Consider the following 23,754-nt stretch of genomic DNA (forward strand, 5'->3'; position numbering starts at 1 on the left):
CAAATACAAAGCATACAAACAAAAAATCCTTGTCAGGCCATATATTGTGATTTGTGTTTTAAAAAAAATTGGCTAATACAGAGATTTTGAATTTTCCAGGTGTCTCTCTTTGGGCTAGGAAGATATAGTCTATAAATTCTATACAAAGTTGGATTGTAGTTTTTTTTTAATCAGTGAGTTAAGACTTCCTCTCTAAACATGTTTAATTAAGATGTCTGAAGGATGCATTAATTTTTTTCCCCATCACATTTCTACTCTCTCCCCTATTTGTGAACCTAGCACATTAGGAAAGCAGTACCCAAGTGCTTTCAAGCACAAATGTACCTGAATGCAGAATTCTTATCCAACAGGGAGAAGCACAGAGAATTCTGATTCCTTGCTTAGCAGTTTCAGCATGTCCTCAATGCTATTTTCTTGCCAGACACTTGAGCGTGCAAATCATCTATGAGAGAACAAATCAATATGAGACAGAACTGTCATCAATAACGTCTGCCTCTTGATTTTCAGTGTTGCAGGTGGTGAACTCTTTGACTTCTTAGCTGAAAAGGAATCTCTGACTGAAGAGGAAGCAACTGAATTTCTCAAACAAATTCTTAATGGTGTTTACTACCTGCATTCCCTTCAGATTGCCCACTTTGATCTCAAGGTATGTTGCTTGGTGTGAATCAGATAAAAGCTTACACGTACCACAGCATTCGCTGTCTGCTAAGAAAAACTGAGGGCGTCCCAAAGAGATACACGTTTTTTTCCTAGAGGGGTTTAACCAATGAAATTATCAATATAAATCAGCAAGTGTATAATGCGTGCCTACTACAGGAATTCCTAACCAATGTGTGAGATAGAGGCTTAAGATTAAGGATTACATTTGAGAATTCTTGGGGAAGAATCAAGGGGTCTTACCAGCCAGGTCTCTAAGAAAGGGGGCTGCTGTTGGTTATGGGGTATTTTCAACCTAGAGTACCCATTGGCTGCCCAGTTTCCCTCCCCTTCTGGCTACAAGGCATATAAGATGGAAGGTGTCTTGATCTCTACTCTCCCTCTTGATGCAAAGCCTTCTGGGCTGACTCAGTCTCTGGCAATCAATCAAACCAAACTCTGAGACTGGCTAATTGTGGTCTTTGCTTGGCTGGAGGCAAGGCATTATCGGACATAAAAAGGCACATCCTACTCCCATCCATCACAGCGGTGATGGTCTCTCTGAGAGGGGAAGATATACATATGAGCAACAGAAGTGGCAATGTAAGATTCAGGTACAATCCGAGGCAGCGAGAAGATTATCACAAAAAGTGTGGGGTTGATTGCCAAGTGAGTGATTCAGACCATTGGAGCTAGGATAGATGTAAGAGAAGGGAAGATTTTCTCCATACTTACTGTAGCAGAGCCGTCAAGACCCCATCTGGATCCCCCAACACTCACTAACACACACCCCAAAGACTGCTGCTGGGAGCTGGAAATGCCAAAGAGTAAATGCCTACTGAAGCAGCTCTTAGCAGTGCAGCTGGGGAGAAGGTGGATAAATACCCCAACTCCCTCGTGCTTCAGTTGAAAAATTCTGAGTGCTGCCCATTCTCCCCAAGTCCTCCAAAGGGATTGTGCTCCAGTCACTCCTACCTTGATAAGACACTTTGTATCAGCTTCCTTCCTTCTGTTTCCTGTCTCCCCATTCCTCTACCAAGTATTCCCTGGAGTCCCCTCCTACATCAGCTGCTTGCATCCAAATCCATGTCACAGGTCTGCTCCTGGGAGAATCTAAACCAAGACATTTATTTTTCCTAGTGTTCTCTTGCAACTACTCTTTCATCCCTACGTTTTGGTTGTTTTTTCAGGGAAGAGGAAGAACTACCTGCCGTCTTGTCTTCAGCATAACATATGATAGGGTTTTTTTTAATTGTGGAAAAATAAACATAATATAAAATTTACCATTTTAACCATTTCAAAGTATGCAGTTAAGTGACATTAAGTATATTCACATTGTTGTACAACCGTCACAGCCATCTATTTCTGGAAATTATTGATCTTCCCAAACTGAAACTATGTACCCATTAAACACTAACTCCCCAACCCTCCTACCCCCAGCTGCTAGCATCCACTATTCTACTTTCTGTCACTATGATTTTGCGTATTCTAGGTATTTCATGTAAGTGGAATCACGCACTATTTCTCCTTTTGTGACTGACTTATTTCAGTTCACATAGTGTCTTCAGGGTTCATGCATATTGTAGCGCATGTCAGAATTTCCTTTCTTTCTCAGGCTGAATGGTATTCCATTGTATGGATAGACCACGTTTTGTTTATCCATTCATCTGATGGGCATCATGTTATTTCCACCTATGAACATTGCTGTACTATTTTTCTTTTTTTTAAAGCCTGAAAACATAATGCTTTTGGATAGAAATGTTCCCAAACCTCGGATCAAGATCATCGACTTTGGGTTGGCCCATAAAATTGACTTTGGAAATGAATTCAAGAACATATTTGGGACACCAGAGTTTGTTGGTAAGTTTTCTTATTCCTGTGGTCATTCATTTCTCATAAACATTATGCTGGCAAAATTCACCCTGCTGCAGCATCATTTCCCTGGTACATGTTTCTGGTTTATACATGAAGATTAGAATCTGTTGGTTCACTTGCTTCCCTAACTAAATGTGCGTTCCTTTCCTCTTAGCTCCTGAGATAGTCAACTATGAACCTCTTGGTCTTGAGGCAGACATGTGGTAAGGAGCATGTTCTTGATGTTGTCACCTTTCTGATTTATTTTACTATTCTTCTGATGTTGTTTTTCTTTTTATTTTGTGTCTAGGAGTATTGGGGTAATAACCTATATTCTGTAAGTACCCAAATCCACAGCTCATGTTCTTTTCCTTTTTCTTTGAGACCGTATGTTTTACTGACCATTCTATGTGTCGTGTTGATCAGTTCAGCTTATGTATGCTTTTTTTTTTTTTTTGCGGTACGTGGGCCTCTCACTGTTGTGCCTCTCCTGTTGCGGAGCACAGGCTCCGGACGCGCAGGCTCAGCGGCCATGGGTCACGGGCCCAGCCGCTCCGCAGCATGTGGGATCTTCCCGGACCGGGGCACGAACCCGTGTCCCCTGCATCGGCAGGCGGACTCTCAACCACTGCGCCACCAGGGAAGCCCTATGCTTTTTAAACATATTCATTTTACACCTCCACAACATGTTTAGTTTATACTAATGAAACATTTTCTCCTAATTTGAAATGAGTCATCAGAAACTGCAGCATAATCACTGAAAGAAAGCATGGCTGTCTATTACTGCTGAGAAAATAGGAAAGGCTTTCTTTTTCTTTTTTTTAAACTACTAAATGCTGTTCTAAATTAACTGTCCTTTGCATTAAGCTGAAGCTTTTGTGCATGACAATTAAATGGCCTATAAAATGTAACTGAATTCTAAAGTGACCGCTCAAGCACCAGATTATAATGTTATTCCTCACTCCCTTTATCAGATATTGTAGGAACAGAATGACAACACAAGAGGGACTTACTCACGTTCTGTGCCCTGTTTTATTAACAGCCTAAGTGGGGCATCCCCATTTCTTGGAGACACTAAACAAGAAACGTTAGCGAACGTATCTGCTGTCAACTACGAATTTGAGGAAGAATACTTCAGTAATACCAGTGCCCTAGCCAAAGATTTCATAAGAAGACTCCTCGTCAAGGATCCAAAGTGAGTGTCCATTATACCCGAAAGGTGCCCAGCTGTGGCCTCAGCTAGACGAGAGCACCTGTCCTGTGCACATGGCCACGTTTATGTGACCCTGGTTGTTTCCTCCTGGCAAAGAGAAGCATGCTGTGTGAAACGCTTCAGAAAATGCAGGCAGGGCCCTTTGTACCTGCTCAGTCAGCCCCTGCGGGCACAGTGAAATAATCACACAAAGTCTGATGTTGTTTTCGGCTCCGTGAAGCAGGCCCCGAACTGCATTTTCCAGAGCATCTCCTTGGTAGGCCCAGCCGGCATGGAAACAACCTTAGTGTTTGCTTCTATGGTCACCGCATTTTTTTTCTTCCCCCCCCCCAAAGGAAGAGAATGACAATTCAAGATAGTTTGCAGCATCCCTGGATCAAGGTAAGTTGCATATTGCAATTGGTTTGGGGATTATAGGGCGACCTGGAATTCGTTTGTCCTAGGGTATCACTAGGCACTATGGGTTCTAACCACGGTCACGTCTGGAGTCTTGTGTTTGCTGTTGGTGCTATACTTTAAGACAGCTGACAGCTGAGAGAATCCTCATGATGACAGAGGTAGAAAGGAGCGAGCTACCACAGTGCAGGACTGTGATGAGGAACTGAAGGGCAGGTCCACTCAACAGCCTCGAGTTTGATTGTGGGATATTAGCCCAAACAATATTTTTGAAAATTCTTGAATTAACTTCCAACATTTAAGTATCATATCAAATCTGGATTTCCAGCTTCTCTTGAAAAATCTGAAGATCTATCAACACTGAGCCCTCATTCTGCAAGGCTGCCAGAAACTCTGCCCAGTTGCCTTTGTACCAGGCCAGCAGCCACCCCCGATGTATATACATTTTTACACTGTTTGCCTGGCGCCTGTCAGCATTTGGGTTAAAGAACGGAAGTTGTTTCAGCTAGACCAGAAAGGACTAAGGGTGGGGAAGCATGGCAGTTACAGAATAAAATCATGGAACCATTGTGGTGCAGTAACTTGCGTTGCAGAAGTAGGTTTGGGGCAGCTGGAGACCTCTGTCTGTGCCAGCTCCCAGCACTTGCCTGGGCTTCCCTAGAAGGCAACGGTGTCTCCTTCCTTCAGAGGTAGAGTTGCATGGCCTCCTGAAAAAATGCAGTAGGAGGGATTTTAATGCTGTAAGATAGACCGAATTTGCTAACATCTGAGGTCCCAACCAGCTCTAAATGACTTGATGATGTTAAGTTCACATGCCTCGCAATGTGGCCTCACCGTGAATCATGCCATTCCCAGATTCTCTTATGGAAAGTTGTAATTCAGCTTGTCCAAGCTCAACTTTTCAACTTTCCCTCAAGATCCAGCCTTCATGGATTTGCTCAAACCCTTAGCCACAAGAGTTTAGCCTCTGGAGACTAGGTTCCTGGATCAGGCCTATCATCCCAACTCGTTTTGTTACTTTAGCAAGGTGAATATGTAAGCGTCCCAAATAATGAGAGGATTTCAAAAGTTGTCATGTAACGCATTTCTATAATTTGAGAGCTCTAAATTGTCTTTCTTGGATTTTCATTTTAGCCTAAAGATACCCAACAAGCACTTAGTAGAAAAGCATCGGCAGTAAACATGGAGAAATTCAAGAAGTTCGCAGCCCGGAAAAAATGGAAAGTAAGATTGTTTGATTTGAAGGGATGAACTAATTCTGTGTCCCCTGTGGCTCTCCCTCTGTTCAGGGCTCACTTCTTCTGATACTGGCAGTGCAGAACTGCATCCTTTTTAAAAATTCACTCTGTAGTCATCTGCACTGTTGCCCTATTTTCAAAGACAATCAAAAATACTATTTCAGTCCTATTAACTCATCTTTTCACATGTAATTTTGCATTTTTTTAAATTAAAACCATTCCCAAGGCAAATTTTTAAATCAGTACAATAAAATTATAGTGCAGTCTTTTTCTAAAGGGAACAAGCCACATTTTAAATAGATTTGTTTCTTGTGGTAGGCACCATAGCATTATGATTATACCAGAACTTGTGTAAATGGTTCTCTAAATCCAGCCTTGGTCTGTGAGTGGTTGGGATGGGGGTGGGGTGTGACCATGAGCGTCTGCGATGTGATCCCTTCTCAGTGCGGATGGTTTCTGCAGGGGCTGAGTAGGATGTGGCTCTAAAGGGCATTCCAGCCAAACTTGAACAAATGAAAATTCAGGGTTAAGAAGGGGACAGGATGGCTTCCTGTGCACAGGGTCATGTCAAGCCCAGAGGAAGCAGGTACTTGCCATGTCTCCTCATCACTGGGCCAGAAGTGTACCTCATTGTACTCATCAGGTTGGGGATGGCTTGATAGAGATGAGGAGGACCACAGCCATGGGTTACTCAAGACTTGACTCTTAGTCTCAAAGAAGCCTTGAAAATAAGGCTTAAAATGTAGAGTGAACCACCATAAGTTTCTCTTTCTCTCCCTCTCTTTCATTCATGTACAGACACGCACACACACACACATTCTTTACCTGTTGCTTCTGCCTTTGAGAGTAAGTGCAGAGGTGTTTGTCCTATAGGCTAAAGAGTCCCCAACCTGCTCATTTCCAACAACTGGATGAGTTTTGAGAGTCACGCTGTCTGCCATTACCAACTTGCCTGGGCACCGAGGACACAGGGCAAGACCCTTGCATACCATGCTTCTCTGAGGGGAGACGTGCAAGGGCTTTGTTAGGGTAAGATCCCATTCCTCAAAGAGTAGAGAGTGAATATGGAGAGAGAAGGGATGCATCCAGTTCTGCAGCTTAATAACGAAATGCAGGAGAATCTCTCTCTATTGTTGTCTTGATTTATAAGACCTTTAGAAATTTCTTTAAGCAAATATGATCCGGGCTTCCCTGGTGGCGCAGTGGTTGAGAGTCTGCCTGCCGATGCAGGGGATATGGGTTCGTGCCCTGGTCCAGGAAGATCCCACATGCCGCGGAGCGGCTGGGCCTGTGAGCCATGGCCGCTGAGCCTGCGCGTCCGGAGCCTGTGCTCCGCAACGGGAGAGGCCACAACAGTGAGAGGCCCTCGTACCATAAAAAATAAAAAAAAATATCCAACCTGCTTGTGGGATCGCCCACCCCTGAAGAATAATACACTCTGTCAGCCTTGAATGCTATCTCAAAGGCTTTGTCATTTGCACTAATTTGAGTATTGTTATGTAAGCTCTCTCTCCTCCTCTCCCCCTGCATTTTTTTCACTCTCTCTCTCTCTCTTTTTTTTTTTAAAGCAATCTGTTCGCTTGATATCACTGTGCCAAAGATTATCCAGGTCATTCTTGTCCAGAAGTAACATGAGTGTTGCCAGAAGCGATGATACTCTGGTAAGCAAACCTTTTCCCCAGATAGGTTTGTTCTTAGCACTGTGTATTTACCGTGTTTAGGTTGTTTAATTTGTTCAGCAACCCAGAAAACCTGAAGTCTTGGAAACATCAGGCCTGTTCTTCCTCCTCTTGAGTGGGGGAGTTGGGGTGGCTGATTGGATCTACTCTGTTACTGTTTCGTCCTTTTTGCTCTTTGTTTTGATTGGCTATACCTACTAGCTCTAACACTACCACCTTCCCACCCTCCTCTCACCCCCAACACGGTTTGATAAAAGAGAGGCTTGCCAGTAGAAGAGGAAAGATCATATTCTAATTTTCATGAACTGAAACGAGAGCCCTCTGTTTCCACCAACCTTGGAGAATCTTAGACTGTACTAGTACAAAAGGGGCAGACAACCCTCCTTCTGAACACATACACACACACAAACACACCAGAAAATCAGGGGAAATGCAGTGGAATTTGCTGATATAGTTCGTGGTAGACCAGAGGGCTAAACCCACTCACTTTGTTGATGTTGTATTGATTTCTAAAGGCTCTTGAGAACAACTCCACGACTTTTTTCCCTTAATCCAAACTGAAACCTAATCACAGATTAACTCTTCAGATATGACTGGACACATCAGAATTCAACGAGACTTTCCCCAACAGTCAGACAACGGGGCTTTGTGAATCCTGGAGGTAAAGGGGACTCCAGAAAAGGCAGAAAGGGTGGTTCTGTGGGAACCAGCCTGCTCCTGTAACTGAATAGTCAGTGTTTCCTGAGTGGAATCCGGGAACTCCAAGGGCAGGATCACACATCAGCAGACACCAGCTCTTTTTTTACTCCCTGAAGCCAGTAGTTTTACTCAAGTTCCAGATCTAACCTTATAGCCTGAAAAGAGATAGGAAATTTTAAAAAGAAATAAAGAAGTAGGAGAGAAGCAAGTTAGGAGGAGAAGGGAGAGAAAGAGGAGGAAAGCTGGACTGGGGAATTGTTTGAGGGTGGCCGTGGAACCAGGACAAGATATAAACTATTAATCTAAGTAAGGTGATGAGAACAATGAAATCTTACAAATTAAAATTGCCCTGAATAATCAGTTGGGAGACAGTTTGTTGCAATGAAGAGTTTAGGGTAAGAGAGGGACAGGGCTTGTGTAGAAGCTCCAGGTGGGAAGACCCCCCTCCCCAGCCCTCAGGGTCTCTCTCTCATCATCTCAGTGTCCTGCTGATCGTGAGGCTGTGTTACAACAACGTGCTTATTCCTCCCATTCTCCCATTTCTTGTCACTCTCACTTTCAGTCAAATGTCTCTTAGTCTTCAACTCGGATTGTGATAGAAAAGCAAAACCAGTGGTGTTCTTAAACATGTACTCTGTGCAGATATTATTATGTCTCTCATGAAGCTTGTTTGGATTCAGATTTATAGAGAAGAGAAAGCAGAGTTCAGAGAAACGCCTTCTCCATTCCACCCCCCATAGGCAGAGGTTCAGCCTCTGTAGGTACGCTTTTCCAGATTTGAAATTTTAGTAGCAGTACCTCTGTAAGTCCAAAACTTTTGTTTGGGACTTTTCTAGCTTATTTTTTGTTTGTTTTAATTTACCATATTGTGCAAATTTCTTATTATTTATATTTAAGAAAGTACTTTAACAAAGTAGCAAAAATTTAACAAACTTACTGTTCCACAGTATCTAGTTATTTTCTCTTTGTAAATGAAATGCCTCCATTTTCCCATTTCTGGCCTTTATTTTTACATTTCTCCCCTTTTCATACCTTTTTTTAAAAATAATTGTGACCAGCTTTCAGAGAATTTTGCTATGTTATAGAATACCTAGAGAATGAAGAATTTCTAGTGCTCAAAAAATGACAATCTGTAATTGCAAAAATTACAAAGTAAGACTTTCTTATTCAAAGATATCATTTCCTTGGTTCTATGGTTTTTAGAATCTGAGTTACACCTGAAATTTTCTACAGTGGTTTCTGGGACTATATGTTTTTAAAGATTCCTAAGGTAAACACAAAGTGTAGTTTGTCATCAATCGTTGTTCTAAATCTGAATCTTAAGAGATGTTTGCTCTCTGGGTAATAATGCAGGCAGCATAAAGACACTGATAAATAGTAGGTGAAGGGGCAAAAAATGACCTCCTGCTTCCCTTCATGACCAGGTGGATTTTGGGATTAAATGGCTTACTTTCCCCTGAACACTCCTTTTAATAAATGAGCATTGGTTTCTCTGATGTTGGTAAAAGGAGCAGCATGACCAACAGTCTAACACTTTTTCCCTCTTCCATGTCTCTCTCAAGGATGAGGAAGACTCCTTCGTGATGAAAGCTATCATCCACGCCATCAACGATGACAACGTCCCAGGCCTGCAGCACCTCCTGGGCTCCTTGTCCAACTATGACGTTAACCAACCCAACAAGGTCTGATGCTGTCCTGCCAGGGGTAGTGGGGGTCGGGGGGTCATGGTGATTGGGCACCTCCAAGTCCAAGGTGGAAAGACCCCATCTGCTCTTCGTTCTCCCTTACTGTTGTAAGCTCCATACTGTGGGGAAAATCACTTCTGCTTAGAAAGTGAGCTGAGTTAGGAATAAGGTCTTTTTGCATTGAGGGCCTTTCTACACGCACCTAGCACTCGCCTCTAACCATGAAAATTTAAATGTGCTCATCGTGCAAATGAAAATGTCACTTTGGATTGTGAATCCAAAAGAGGAAGATGTTGTGTCCTTCTGACTGTCTTCCGTTCCTGTCACGCAGGACAGGAATGTGTCCTGTGTCCGTGGAGACACAGGAAGGTATCTGGGGCAGCAGGGCTAGTTTGGGCTTTTCCTTTCCTACCAAACCTGAAAAATAGGTATTTTTTTTTCTTGCCTTTTCCAGCATGGGACACCACCGTTACTTATTGCTGCTGGCTGTGGGAATATTCAAATACTACAGTTGCTCATTAAAAGAGGCTCAAGAATCGATGTCCAGGATAAGGTCATAATTCTGTTTTATTGCAAAGGAATTAATTTTTTAAGTATTTCCAGATGTCTCTAATCGAAAGGTAATAGAGAAAAATAACACATATGCCCTACTTCGTTTCTCAGTTTCCTATAAAGGAAGATGAACTACTTGAATAGCCTGTTCCTGTCTAACATGTTACAGAGAAAAAGGCAAACATTCATCTTCCTCGTGGCTCAGTTGCCCTGCATCAGCCCTTCTTTGTGTCCTGCCCCAGATGGACTCCTTACTGATCATATTTACTCAGCGGTGTTATTTGATGTCACATTGAAAATGTTTTAATTATCCAATTAATCTCATCAGAAATGTATTTGCCCGCACATTAATTAGGGCAACAGAGTAAGGAGGATATGCTTTGAGGTGTAGACCACATTGGAAGTGTAGACACAAGTGATGATCAGCTAAGCGTCATTACAACGGGTCTGTCATCAGCTTCCATAGACTTTCAACTGAGCTGTAAAGGGACTAGATCTGGCCCTTGACAATATAGGGAATTCTAACCAGAAGTTGAAATGAAGGTTTTAGGAAAAGAAAAACAACTTTTTATTTCGAAATAATTCTAGATTTACCCAAAAAAAAATATGCAGAGATAGTATAGAGAGCTCCCTTATCCCTTTCACCCAGCTTCCTGGAATGTTAACGTCTTACATAACCTTGGTCCCTTTGTCAAACTGAAAAGCGAAATGGGGTTTTATTCCTCTTGGGAGTTGCTCCTTTGGAGGTTGTCATCACATAGGAAGGGAAATATAGCAACTGAGTGATGTTTGCATTCAGATCCAGTCTGGGAATGTGACTCTGCCTTGGTTTTTGTACAGGGTGGATCCAATGCCATCTACTGGGCCTCTCGGCATGGCCACGTAGATACCTTGAAATTTCTCAATGAGAACAAATGCCCTTTGGATGTTAAAGACAAGGTAAGGCCACTTCTCTTCTTAAGGAAAGTAATAAAAGGCATGCCTTCTGCATCATGACCCAAAGAACAAGGATTCAGGACCAAAATCTTCCTACAGAGAATTTAAGTAGAAGTTTCTTTTTGCTGGTGGCTTAGTCTAATATTAAAATCAGGGGGATTCCCTGGTGGCGCAGTGGTTGAGAGTCCGCCTGCCGATGCAGGGGACGCGGGTTCATGCCCCAGTCCGGGAGGATCCCGCATGCCGCGGAGCGGCTGGGCCCGTGAGCCATGGCCGCTGAGCCTGTGTGTCCGGAGCCTGTGCTCCGCAACGGGAGAGGCCACAACAGTGAGAGGCCCGCGTACCGCAAAAAAAAAAAAATTTTTTTAATATAAATAAATAAAATCTGATTTTACTTGAAATCTGCCAAGGGTTTTCCATGTTATATAAGCAGTGAACTATCTTCCCCATAACATGAAAACTCAGTTCAGCCAGAAAGACAACCAGAAAGTGACCTGAGTCCTGGTCCTCTTCTTGACCTGCCATGTGCACATCTCTACCATTCTCTTCCTCTTTGATGTGACTGACTGACGGTGCTGACCTTACGATCACTGGCACTAGAAGGGTTAATGAGACAATGCAAGTAAAGTAAGGCTTTTGGGGTAAAGATGTTATCAAAATGATTGGTTTAGGAAGATACCTTACTTTCACGTACCCATGTTTCATTCAGTCCACACAGCGGCCCTGTGAATTCATTGCAGGGCTGGGACCTGAACTTAAGATTCCTATTTTCTCATCTGTTATGTATTCCATTATGCAACCCCTCTCTGATTCTACTACCAGTAGACTGAGTTGTCATGTTCAGTCAGGGCTGCCACATACAGTTGTATGTATTGTGCACTGCACCATATCTAAGGGAGGACATTTACATTAAAGACATACATTTATTTTTTTTCATTATTATTTTTTAAATATTTATCTATTTATTTTTGGCTGCATCGGGTCTTTGTTGCAGCACTTGAGATCTTTCGTTGTAGTGCACGGGCTCTTTGTTGTGGCCCGTGGGTTCTGGAGCACGTGGGCTCTGTAGTTGTGGCTCGCATACTCGGTAGTTGCGGCGTGCAGGCTTAGTTGCCCCATGGCATGTGGGACCTTAGTTTCCTGACCAGGGATCAAACCTGCATCCCCTGCATTGGAAGGCAGATTCTTAATCATTGGACCACCAGGGAAGTCCCGACATACATTTATTATAACAGTTTTCTGCCGGGTGGCAACAAGTATCTCATTCTGTTATGTTTTTAGATCAGTTTATTCTGACAGTTTCATGGCAGATATAAAAAAAAATCTTAAGGAAGTTGCATCTATGACTAATTCATAGAATGTTATTGTATGGGCTAATGGTAATGTTTTTTAAAATCTCTGAGAATGTAAGAAATGACATTCTAAACATAGACAAAATGAAATCAGAAACTTGGTATTAAATAAAACCCTGTGTTTAAAGAACTTAATATTAAAAAAGGAATTTTGTGTTTTGAAAAAAAATCACATAGCTGGAAGCGTCAGTATATAATGAGAATTGAGACCAGCTATCACAAAAAAGGGAACGCACTCTTACTTAGGGAGGGAGGGTTATCACACACAGGATGAGCCAGGTGTGTGGATTTAACGCTAGCTACATAGTGGGTGCCCCACCCCAGGGTCCTTGGCCCAGTCACCAAAGGGGCATCTGGCCTGAGAGGGGCAGGTACCACCTCAGGGGAGGAGGTGGAGCCAGGCATGGGTGGGAGTGGGACGGCTCCCAGGGGGCTCTGAATCTTTGGCTGTGTCTTTTGCAGTCTGGAGAGACAGCCCTTCATGTGGCAGCTCGCTATGGCCATGCCGATGTGGTTCAGTTACTGTGCAGCTTTGGCTCAAATCCCAACTTCCAGGACAAGGTGGGTCATGGTACCTGATGTCCTCACTTCTTTCTGCATTTTGCATGGGTATACAGGCAGCCAGGTGATGTGTCTGGGTCTTACGGAGTTTTATCCAAGTTAGGTTTTCTGCTTAGATTACAGAGGGCAGGGACTCGAGCAAAAGCACTAACATTCGTTCATCCGTTCATTAATCCTCTGGACAACCCTGTAATTCTCATTTTACAGATGAGGAAACTGAGACAGAGAGAGGTTCAAGAACTTGCCCAAGGTAACACAGCTCAACGGTGCTGGAGCCGGTGCTCAAGCCCACCCGGTCTGGTTCCAGAGTCTGTGTTCGTAACCACTACAGTACAGCCGCCCCTCATAGACAGATACATGTGTCTAATGATGTTGATCATGAATATGTAGACCTCACGACCAACCATTTTTGTTAAAGCTTGGTTGTCTTGGCCCCTTCTTTGCCAGAGCAGTAATCAATTTATGTGACTCATCTTTATGCTATATACATGACAGGAATCTGGGGGCATCAAGATTATTCGAAGAGTTCCTGCTCAGAGAAGTGCTGTCCCATGGTTAGTAGTCTCCAGTGAAGTAAAGGACAGACAGCACTTTTACGAGACAGATGATATAAATCCACCCAGGCAGAGGCTCTATTGTTCAGAAGAGCTGAGCCATGGTTCCAGTGGGCTCCGCAAAGTCAGTTGTCAGTAAAATGCTGAGAAAGCTGAATTCGAATTAAGGAAAGCCGTCAGACCCATGCTCGTTATTTCACACTAATGTTTTGCTCCAATAGCTACGAGCTCTTTCAATCCGCTGCCTTGAGTTTGCTGCCAGGTTTGGCCAGGACTCTCACCATGCCTGTACTTTCTTTCATAGTCTTGCATTCTCCTCCTCTATGTACTTGTCTCCTTGGCCAGGAAGAAGAAACACCCCTGCACTGTGCTGCCTGGCACGGCTATTACTCTGTGGCCAAAGTCCTTTGCGAAGCCGGCTGCAATGTGAACATTAAGAATCGAGAAGGAGAGACCCCCCTCCTGACAGCCTCCGCCAGGGGCTACCACGACATTGTGGAGTGTCTGGCTGAGCACGGAGCCGACCTTAATGCATCCGACAAGGTGCTTAGTGGGTCAATATATCCCACTTGCTGAAAAGTGATCTGGGGGGCTGGAGGGACCACAAGACTTCTCAGTGACTTTACCCTAAAATAACAAACTTGAGTGCAACAAGTTATATTATCCTTTCTCCTCTCCAAAGATTCTGTGATTCTAGATTCTGTTTAATAATTAATGTTCATCTGTGGGGTGTAACAAAATTTATGAATTGGTCAGATGACTCAGGTCTCTATTTTTAGCCTTTTTAGCTTTGCAGCAGGTACAGTGATGATCACAGAGCCCAAGACAAATCCTCACTTAGGACTGAAATTGGCAATACACTATTAATTTGTAGATAGACAAAGAAATAGGTGGTTTATTTACTTCCATCACCTGCTATTTTGTAGAAAAACAATAAACTATTCTTATTCGTTTGGCAGTCTCAATTCCAGGCCAGGTTTTCCTTTTTTAATTAAGCACATTCAGCGTAATCTGTTCTTATAGTGAACTCGTACTTACAATGAGGCTGTGATGTTGCTGTGTATAGTTAGATCTGGCACACTGTGGTTAATTTAGGAACTGCCACTTGTGGAATATTTTCTGGGTACAGAGAAGTAGCTCTCAAGTGGGGTGACCTTGCCCCCAGGAGACATTGGTAGTGGCTGGAGACATATTTTGGTCGTCACAGCCCGGGTGGGGCATCTAGAAGATAAAGACCAGGGGTGCTGCTGAACAGCCTACAATTCCCAGGACAGGTCCCAAATGTCAGTAGTGCTGACACTGAGCAAACCCTAGAACAAGTACGTTACAGAGATGTTTCCACACTCCCTCTACCCAGCTCCTACAACTCAACACGCTTCTTCACCGGGGGTTCTAGAGCAGGTGAATTCCCGGACTGATGCTCATATCCATGACAGCAAGTCGCCTTGCTCTCTCAGTTTCTCCTGGTGTCAAATAAAATAATAAACTTTCTACTTAGGAAGTTAGTAAACATTGCTGAGCAAATGTTTTGAAAAGTGTTTTTCAAATACTTGATAAAAGAGGCCATTGGAGTACCAAACATAACTGAAGTCCTATAAATTCAGAGACAAAAAGGAGTGTGGAGTCTTCCTACCCGAATGTACTGGCCAAGCCTAGGTTAATTAAGCTGACGTTCAGCTTGGTCTGGGATTATTCAGAGTGAGATGTATGGGGCCTCGCCCCGACCCCACCAGGAGTAAAGTTCACGGTTTTAATCCTCCTTCAGGCTTTGCAGTAATGGTCCCATTGCCAGTTAAACCTGGCCCAGTGCAGCTGGAAAGGGAAGCGTCCAGGCCCACGTGCCCAAGCGAAAGCGCTCACGGCCCTGGTGTTTGTTGCAGGACGGACACATAGCTCTGCATCTTGCTGTGAGACGATGTCAGATGGAGGTCATCCAGGCTCTCATCAGCCAGGGCTCTTCCGTCGATTTCCAAGACAGGCATGGCAACACCCCCCTCCATGTGGCCTGCAAAGATGGCAACGTGCCGATTGTGGTGGCCCTCTGTGAAGCCAACTGCAATTTGGATCTCTCCAACAAGGTAAAGCTGGAAGGAAGATCCCTGCAGAGTCCGTCTGTGTCTGTCTGTCCACGTGTTTCCGGGTTTGGGCAAGTTTCTCTCTGCATCTTTTCATTGTTCGAAGTCAGTATTGCTTATGTGAACCTGTTCCTTTCTATAGGGCTCTCCACTTTAAGTATATTTTACATCTGACTTTTGAATAATTTCCTAGAGTAACAGAAAATTACATTAATAAGTACTTCCTGCTAAGCCCGGCTTACCATTTATGGGCATCGAGAAAGAGAGAGAGTGTGTGTGCGTGTGTGTGTGCCTGCGTGCGCACGCATGCGCGTCCCCTCCTGTAATAAGAGAACATGGTACAAATTCGGGCATCTTCCTGGAGCACTGAGTCTTCAGGAAAACACCTAATGAGTTCTGATGTGATTGAAATTCCTGGGGCCAGATTTCTCCAGTTTCCCCCACTGAGAGTTTTATGGTCAAAAGTTCATAACATCTTTTTTGTGCTTAATAAGTTTGGTAAGACCAAGGGGATACTATCATTTGGTGAATGATAAAGAAATAAAAATCCCCATATGCTGACTCCTAGAAATTAGCTAAAACCTTCTCTTTTCCCTGAATACCATCTAGATTTTCATTACCAAATATGATAGAACAGTTGGATATTCATGTGGTTTCAGCCCTGCAACTGTATGAAAGGCAAGCACTATTCTGTTACGATTATGTTAAAAACAAAGTTCAAGTAGAATTAATTTTTTAATTGCAGGAAATGTTTGTTTATAAATGGTAGACATGATACCAGCAGAATTTTATTATGATTTGTTTGAGGTAAAAAGAATTAATATCTGAAACAACTGGAAAATGATGCTTCTATCAAAAAAAATAGTCCTCTTGCATATTATGTGGTTAATTCTCATGGGAATTGAAATTGGTAATCTTCATATTCTGGAAATATGAAAAGACAATATACTAGGTCTTAACCATTAGCTGCTGGTTGCTTTCTCAGTTTATCCTATTCTAACCTTGCCAAGTCAGTTATATAAGTGGCTTAAGGAGGAAACTAAATGTAATATTAAGCAGCATCAACACCTAGGCTTTCCTTCCAGGAGTCTTTAAATGAATAAAAAGCAGCTTTAGGAACCTCGTGGCACTCATTTGAATACCTTTGACTTGGCCATTGTACACCACGACTTTGTGGGTCTCACGCCTTCTTCAGAAGGGTTGGTGTCAGCTTGTTTTCCTGTTCATTTTTTCGCTGTTTATTTTAGGAAAGATGCTGGGGGCTGTAGGGGAGCTTAAAAGATGCACAGAAAAGTAAGAGAAAGGCATTATTTCTCCAGAAAGCACATCTGGCTTTACATGGTCTCACCCCGGTAACCGGTTGTCAGCGTGGAGGTGGCACAGTGACGGCCCATATCCCACAGGCAGACTGTCACTCCTTTCCCATGCTGTGTCCTGCCTTCTCCTTACCTGGACTCAATTCCCCCGGAGATGAAAATGTTCATTCAGATCCTACCCCTGTCAGCAGTATGTGACAGGAACTTGTCACTATTTTTGACGCTCATTGCAGTGAAACAGACATGTCTTTTTCTGCATTCTTCTCATGTGAAAATCCGGAGAGTGGCTATTTACTCGGCCACATCGGGAAATGCAGGAGAGGAGAGGAACTAGATGATGCAGAGTGCACGGCCCTTAACCCTTTGTTCCTTTCTGGATTGGCTCTTCTTATCAGCGAAAGTAGAAAAAGCATGTCGATACACACGTGTGTGTGCACGCACACACACACAGATGCGCACACACATCCAGGAGCCTGCAAGAGAATTCCGTGCCTGCCAAGCACTGATGAATGCCCTTCTGTGACAACACTGTGCCAGGCGCGGGTGGGGAGCAGGGCTAGGCAGGGTATGGATGGCAGGGAATGGTTCTTGCCCTCAGGCTGCTTTTGGACAGACACACAGACATTTCAATATAACAAGATCTCATATTGCAGTCACTGCTGTGATAGAGGTACAGGTGCTCCAGAAACATGGACATCTGGACATTAAAAAAACCGGGAAAAGCTTTTCAGAGGTGATCATTTTAAATGAGTTAGGACTTGGACAGATGAAGAAGAGGGGAAAGCATATTTCAAGAAGAGGAGGGAGGCAGCAAGAAAGAGGCACTGAATCCAGATGGTGAAAGACCTTGAGTGTAATGCTAAGGAGTTTGGGTTTTGTTCTGTCAATCATTGGGGGCCATCAAAAGTGTAAACTCTCCTAGTCCATTTTATTCATCACACGTCTCTTCATTGACCTTCTTCCCTTCTCTAAAACTATGCATCCTGTAACCAAGACTATCTTCCTTACACAGAAATCCAAACTCTTCATCCAGGTCTTCCAAACCTCCTCCTTTCCTTCGCACTTTAACTCTAGGGTATTTGAAAGCTTCGTATCTGCTTTCTAAATCACTCTAGAAGCTAACAGTAAACAAAACATAAATTTGCACATACGTTGCAGCGTTATTTATAATCGCAAGAAGTGGAACCACCTTAAGTGTCCATCCTCAGCAGGCTGGCTAAATGAGTGATGATATAGCCGTATATTGAATATTATTCAGGTATCTGAAAGAATGTAATAGATTTCCTTACAGACATGAAAAATTATTCACAACCCATTGTTAGGTGAAAAATGCAAGGGACAGAATAGAAGGTGGAGTGTGATTAATGTCTTGGCTTTTCAGATTATTTCTCTCCATTTATGGATTCATAGAGAAAAGCCTGGAAGGTTTGAGTAGGGCTAGTTCTGAGTAGGGGAACTTGGGGGAGGGGGAGGGGGAGGGAGGCTTCATTTTTCTCCCATAGATCCTTCTGTGTTGTTTGGATTTTCTACCTGAGCATGTGTTAACTTTCTGGCAGAAACCTGTATTTGCACATAAACAGTATAAAACAGAGATACCCACACTTGCTCAATTCATATCTTCCATAGTGTCTTAGTAATCTTTTTCATGGCTCCCCCGGAGCAAAAGAAATACCTAAAGTTCTGTTTGTTAAGTCGTTCAATCCAAACAACCTAGTATGTATGTCCTAACAACTTAGTAGCTGTGGGAATAAATGATCCACATAAATTGAAAGAAAACTATTTTTATTTCATTCTTAATTAACCCCAGTTGTATATTAATGGGATGTGTATGCTTGTTGGGCACCTCATAACTCCTCAAACCTTGGACTCAGAGTGGACACCACCACCCTTATATCCTATTCTGCGTGGATTTTCTCAAGATATTTGCCTCTTATCACAGCAGCAACCAGCCCCCTGCTGTGCATACATGATGTCATTGAAAGGAAGGCAGTACCAGCTGCTTTGAGACTTTGAACTACCTGGAGCTGGTAGTTTCCCTGGTGTCTGAACCTGCTGGTTCCATCAAAAATTTTAAATGTTCCTCAGCACCCCATGAATTCACTGTAGTGCCTCCAGATGCCTTGGGGTTGGGAACCCATAGGCATAAAAAATGGTAGGTATGGCCTTGGAATTTCACCTCATTAGAGTGTCTTCAGTGGCTGTGCTTCCATGCCTTTTCCCTTCGCTGTATCTAAATTTGAACTGTGGTGCGGATCTTTCCGGAACTTTGGGGCCCTTGAGCCCTGACTCATGCCTCCTTTCTGCTGGCGCAGCAGGAGACTTAATTTAGTTATCTTATGATAAGCCTCCCACTCTTTCATCCTTTTAAGTTTTATTTTAAAGTTACTCTTTTAACTGAGAAATACTTGAAAATGTTTTGCTTGGCTTGCCTCCCCAAGGAGATGGCAAGTTTCTGGCGAAGGGAGACCTCGCCTCCTATTTCTTCTTGGAGGATCCCAGATCCCCCAGTGATGGCCCTGTGAGGTCACTCCATAAACGTCTTCCTCAGCAGCAGCCGTGAGGACTCTCCTGGGTCTTTCTTGTCTCTTCCAGTATGGACGGACGCCTCTGCACCTTGCAGCCAACAACGGGATTCTGGACGTGGTCCGCTACCTCTGTCTGACAGGCGCCAACGTGGAGGCGCTGACTTCGGTGAGTAGCCCTCTGGCAGGAGAAAGCAATTGCAAACCCCTCAGGCCTCGAGGGCACAAGGGGAAAGGTATTGCTTGCCAGCTGCACTCCAGAGCAGACAGGCTGCCGTTAAGCTTCAGCTCCTCCACTGCAGTTACGTAAACATTTGCCCACACAAACCCGGGGTAAGATCCCGAGAACGCCTCATCCTCTTCTTCCACCAGGTCTGCACTGCCAGGAACACCTGCTGTTTCCCACTGGCCTTTTCGTTTCCTGCGTTACGCAACAGGCCTTTGTGTTTTCCATTAGGTTGTGTGTTTATCTTTTCTAAAAGTGCCCCCTCCTTCCAGGGAGGGAGGAGGAAGGCCCCCCCAGCGTCGGGGGAACAGGTGACAAGAGCTGTTCTCTCTTTTTTAAAAAAGTCCGGCTTTGCTCTTAAGCCCACAACATATTTTAAAATGAGATTTCTTTAAATCTCGTTTCTTTAAATGTCTCACTCCCGACATTCCCCGTTCCAGACCTGGTACCTCCCTGCAGAAGAAACCCTTTGTTTCACATTTCAAGAAATACCGAAGAGGAAAAATATGTCCGCTAAGAGATAAGGTTGCTGTTTTTACCGCTGCGGTGAAACATTATCATTTGAGTTGTCTCTGGCCCAACAGTGGATTGAGTCTCCATTTGCTCATGTGGGTGATTCCTAAAACTCACTAGGACTTTGCTGACACAAAGTGTTTCTCTAAGGAGACCCATGTGAGTCTTGAAATATGGTGGCCAACCTTGGGAAAATCAGCGCTCTGAGGCTGGAGAGTCATACAGGGGTTGGCAAACTATGGACCACAGGCCAAATTCAGCCTGCTGCCTGCTTCTTTTAATAAAGTTTTACTGGGACACAGCCACGCCCATTGTTTACACATTGTCTGTGCCCATTTTCACTCTACAAGGGCAGACGAGCGATTGCAACAGAGACCCTATGGTCCTCAGAGCCCCAAATATCTGCTGCCTGGCCCTTGACAGAAAATGGGTACTGGCTCTTGGCCTAGGACATTGCCTCCCTGGCTGCGCTAATGTGACAGGGATGTGATTCCCTCCCCACAAGCAGTGGGTCTGTTCTCTGCAGTGTTGAGCCCCGAGCTGGGCTCTTCTGCAGGCCCAGTGCTTACCAGCGCTCTACTTGGGGTTGTCCCTTCTTAGGGCACCTCCTCGTCCATCACAAACCCACCTACCGCCGTGCAATGACCTGATGAGCCATTATCAAACCCTGACCATCCATGCCTTGGCACTCGGTCCAGCTACTCCACGATAGAGCACTGATGTACATTTTGATGGGGAGAAGTACTTTTTTGTTACAGATGTTGCCTCATAAAAAATAAACTGTCGGGCTTCCCTGGTGGCGCAGTGGTTGAGACTCCGCCTGCCGATGTAGGGGACACGGGTTCGTGTCCCGGTCTGGGAAGACCCCACATGCCGCGGAGCGGCTGGGCCCGTGAGCCATGGCCGCTGGGCCTGTGCGTCCGGAGCCTGTGCTCCGCAACGGGAGAGGCCACAACAGTGAGAGGCCCACGTACCACAAAAAAAAAAAAGTAAACTGTCGAGGACGGCTGTGAAGATGCCAGCAGCTGCTCCTGCCTACCCGGCAGTGTGGGCCGGGACCTCTCAAATGTGTGACCTTCGGCCTCTGCTGGGTCCTTGGGCTGCCCCCTGACCACTGTGAGCCCGCGGTCATCTCCCCGTGCCTTTGGCCTCCCCTCAAGAGGCCCTCGGGTGTAACTCTGCTCCCCACCCTTCCCAGCTCACTGCAGACGCTTCTCCCTGGTCCCTACGAGTCCACCACGGGGCCTCAGTTATTTATTCATTCAGCAGATACTGAGCATACACTGCGCACCAGGCACAGAACAGCGAACACAGAGGGGCCAAGTCAGGCAAGCTGCCCCTCCCTCGGGAAACTTCTAGTCTAATGGGAGAGAGTCAGACCCAGGGGTCACAGCTACTGGATGGGACCCGTGAGAATTAAGAGCCAGAGTCCCCAGGGACGTTTCCAGGAGTGTCAGGACCACTCCTTAGAGTGGAGAGAGAGAGAAGGAAGGGCCCAGGCCGGCGGAGCTGGAAGGACAGTGAGCTGGAGCGTAGCCTGGACTGGCCCGGCCAAGGTGGGGCTGGATGTGCATGGCCCCCCAGCGGGCATGGTGGAGACGGGGGTCTCCTAGGGCGGGGAAGCCACGTGGGCTCCACGCAGGGTGTGGGTCATCACAGAGGCGCCGTGCTGCGGGCTGAGGCCGGCTCCACGGAAGGACAGCTTGCTGCCTGTGTCGTACTAGACTTCGTAGTAGCCACATCTGACAAGGAAAAAGAAACAGGAAATTAATTTCACTGATATTTTCATATGTTAAAAGTAACATATAAAGTAATGTATTTTGCCCAATAACATGCAAAATATTATCATTTTGACTTGTAATCAGTATTTATAAATTATTGAGATACTTCCAGTTCTTTGATTGAAGTCTTGGAAATCTGGGTACATTTTATACCCACAGCACATCTTAGCTCGGCCACGTTTCCAGCCCCGCGGAGCCGCGTGTGGCCTGGGCTCCTGCCTTATTGGACGGCACAGCCCAACCCTCTTCGTGAGCCAGCTTTTCCCCTCTGCCTGACCGCAGGGATCTTCCCGTCGGGCACCACCTCCCTCGACCCTACAGCTCCTCTAGCTGTTACCCTGCCTCTCCCAGTCTGTTCTCAGCCGGGATAACTGAGAAGAGTCTTCTGAAGGTCCGGTCCTCTTTTCCCTTCCCTCCCACCTCTCCTCCTCCCGCCACAGTCTGTCCTCGACTCCCGGAATTCCCTCGACTCTGCAGAAGCCCCAGTCACCTCGCCTTCAAAATTTTTTTATTGTAAAATAAAACTTTTTTTTTAAGGAAAGGACATAAGCAAAAGTAAAACTTGGTGGATTTGACAAACACCTTTGTAACCCCACTAAGGTCAAGAGGTAGAATTTTCGAGGCCACCCCAGAACCCCCCGGTGGCCTGTCCCAGCCGCAGCTCACCCCCGCCCCTGCCCCCAGTGGAAGCCCCACTCTGACTTTTGTTGTACTATTATCACCTCCTTCCTTACCTTTCTTTGTTGTCTTGCTCACCTGAGTGCCAGCAGTCATGTCTAGTTATCTCTCCAGGACACGACACTTCCTTGACACTCTTTCTGGCCTTGGGTAAGAAAATCCTACTGGCCCCTGCTTCCCCTCCCATCTCTGCTGCCCTCCTCCAGCTCCAAGGCTTCTTGCTGCTGTTCCACGCCCCCTGGCCGGCTGCCCTCCCGCTCTCTGCCCCCTGCTCCTCTCACTAGCCCCAGGGCTGCAGCTGCACTTAGGAACTCAGGTCCACGTCCGGGTCTCCGGCCCCACTTGTTCCCTGAGCACTGCGCTGGGACCCAGCCTGGTGAACACCACCTGTGGAAGGCCCCCCGCCTCCACGCTGCATCCTCTCCCTCCAGGTCTGCTCTCCTCCCTCAGTGTCTGCCCTTTGCAAAAGCCTTCTGCGTACATCCAATCGTCCGGTCCAGGAAATGTGGATGCTCTCTTCCCTGGCGTCACACTGGTGGCCACATCCTGGATTCTTCTCGAACTCACAGCTCTTCGTCCTCTGCCTCCACTTGGTTAAAATCTCAGTGTATTTCCCCCAGGACCAGCTCTGCCTCGGAACTGGTCCCTCACCTGTAGCCTCATGGCCCTCCCGACAGTTCTCACCCAGCACCACATTTATCATTCTGGAAAAGCCAGTCTGCAGTGGGTTCCAGTTGCAAATCATCCCGGGGCTCCGTTGCCCTCAGGATGTGCCCTCCATGGCCTGGTCCCTGCCCACTGCCCACCTCACCCTTCACCTTGCACCCCCTTGGCTATACCATACTGAGTAGGACTCTTTGCAGGTCCGGGGACCTCGCTCATTCCACCTCAGCCAGTTGGTACATGCTGTTCCTTCCCTCTGGAACCTCCTCTGTTTCCAGCCCCACCCCTTGCACATAGTGCCCCCACGTACACACACATACCCCTGCCATGAGGCAATAAGACATGCTTCTGCCTTCACAGGGAGAGCCTTTCAGTGCCTAGGAGGCACCCAGGCACATAGTAGTGCGTGATGTTGGTGTCAGGAAGATTCCGGAACACTAACTCTTTGTCGTCTTGCAGTATCCAACTGGAGCCCCAGGACGCCTCCTCTTTCCCAGTCCCCTTCAGTGGGTGTGATTTGCCCCCTTTCTTGCTCTGTTGGAATTGACTGCTGATTCTCCCATGAGGCTGTGAGCCCTTGGCCATGATCACGTGTAACTTGTCCTGGTCTCCTAACTGGTGTCCC

At 45.4% G+C, this 23,754-nt stretch overlaps 1 protein-coding gene across 8 annotated transcripts in view; it reads left to right on the forward strand.

Annotated features, from left to right (window-relative positions):
* Positions 1-23,754, forward strand: part of DAPK1 (death associated protein kinase 1) — a 216,967-nt gene that overhangs the window by 144,120 nt on the left and 49,093 nt on the right. For all 8 annotated transcript variants that reach the window (XM_060301105.2, XM_060301106.2, XM_060301109.2 and 5 more), the window contains 15 exons: positions 508-646; positions 2,367-2,496; positions 2,666-2,714; positions 2,801-2,827; positions 3,533-3,685; positions 4,039-4,084; positions 5,234-5,323; positions 6,906-6,998; positions 9,278-9,397; positions 9,855-9,953; positions 10,793-10,891; positions 12,703-12,801; positions 13,701-13,898; positions 15,236-15,433; positions 19,339-19,437. In XM_060301105.2, coding sequence (XP_060157088.1) covers positions 508-646; positions 2,367-2,496; positions 2,666-2,714; positions 2,801-2,827; positions 3,533-3,685; positions 4,039-4,084; positions 5,234-5,323; positions 6,906-6,998; positions 9,278-9,397; positions 9,855-9,953; positions 10,793-10,891; positions 12,703-12,801; positions 13,701-13,898; positions 15,236-15,433; positions 19,339-19,437 — 1,639 coding nt within the window. The remainder of the gene's footprint in view (positions 1-507; positions 647-2,366; positions 2,497-2,665; positions 2,715-2,800; positions 2,828-3,532; positions 3,686-4,038; positions 4,085-5,233; positions 5,324-6,905; positions 6,999-9,277; positions 9,398-9,854; positions 9,954-10,792; positions 10,892-12,702; positions 12,802-13,700; positions 13,899-15,235; positions 15,434-19,338; positions 19,438-23,754) is intronic.

Source organism: Globicephala melas, chromosome 6 (genome assembly GCF_963455315.2).
Source record: "Globicephala melas chromosome 6, mGloMel1.2, whole genome shotgun sequence".
NCBI lineage: Eukaryota > Metazoa > Chordata > Mammalia > Artiodactyla > Delphinidae > Globicephala > Globicephala melas.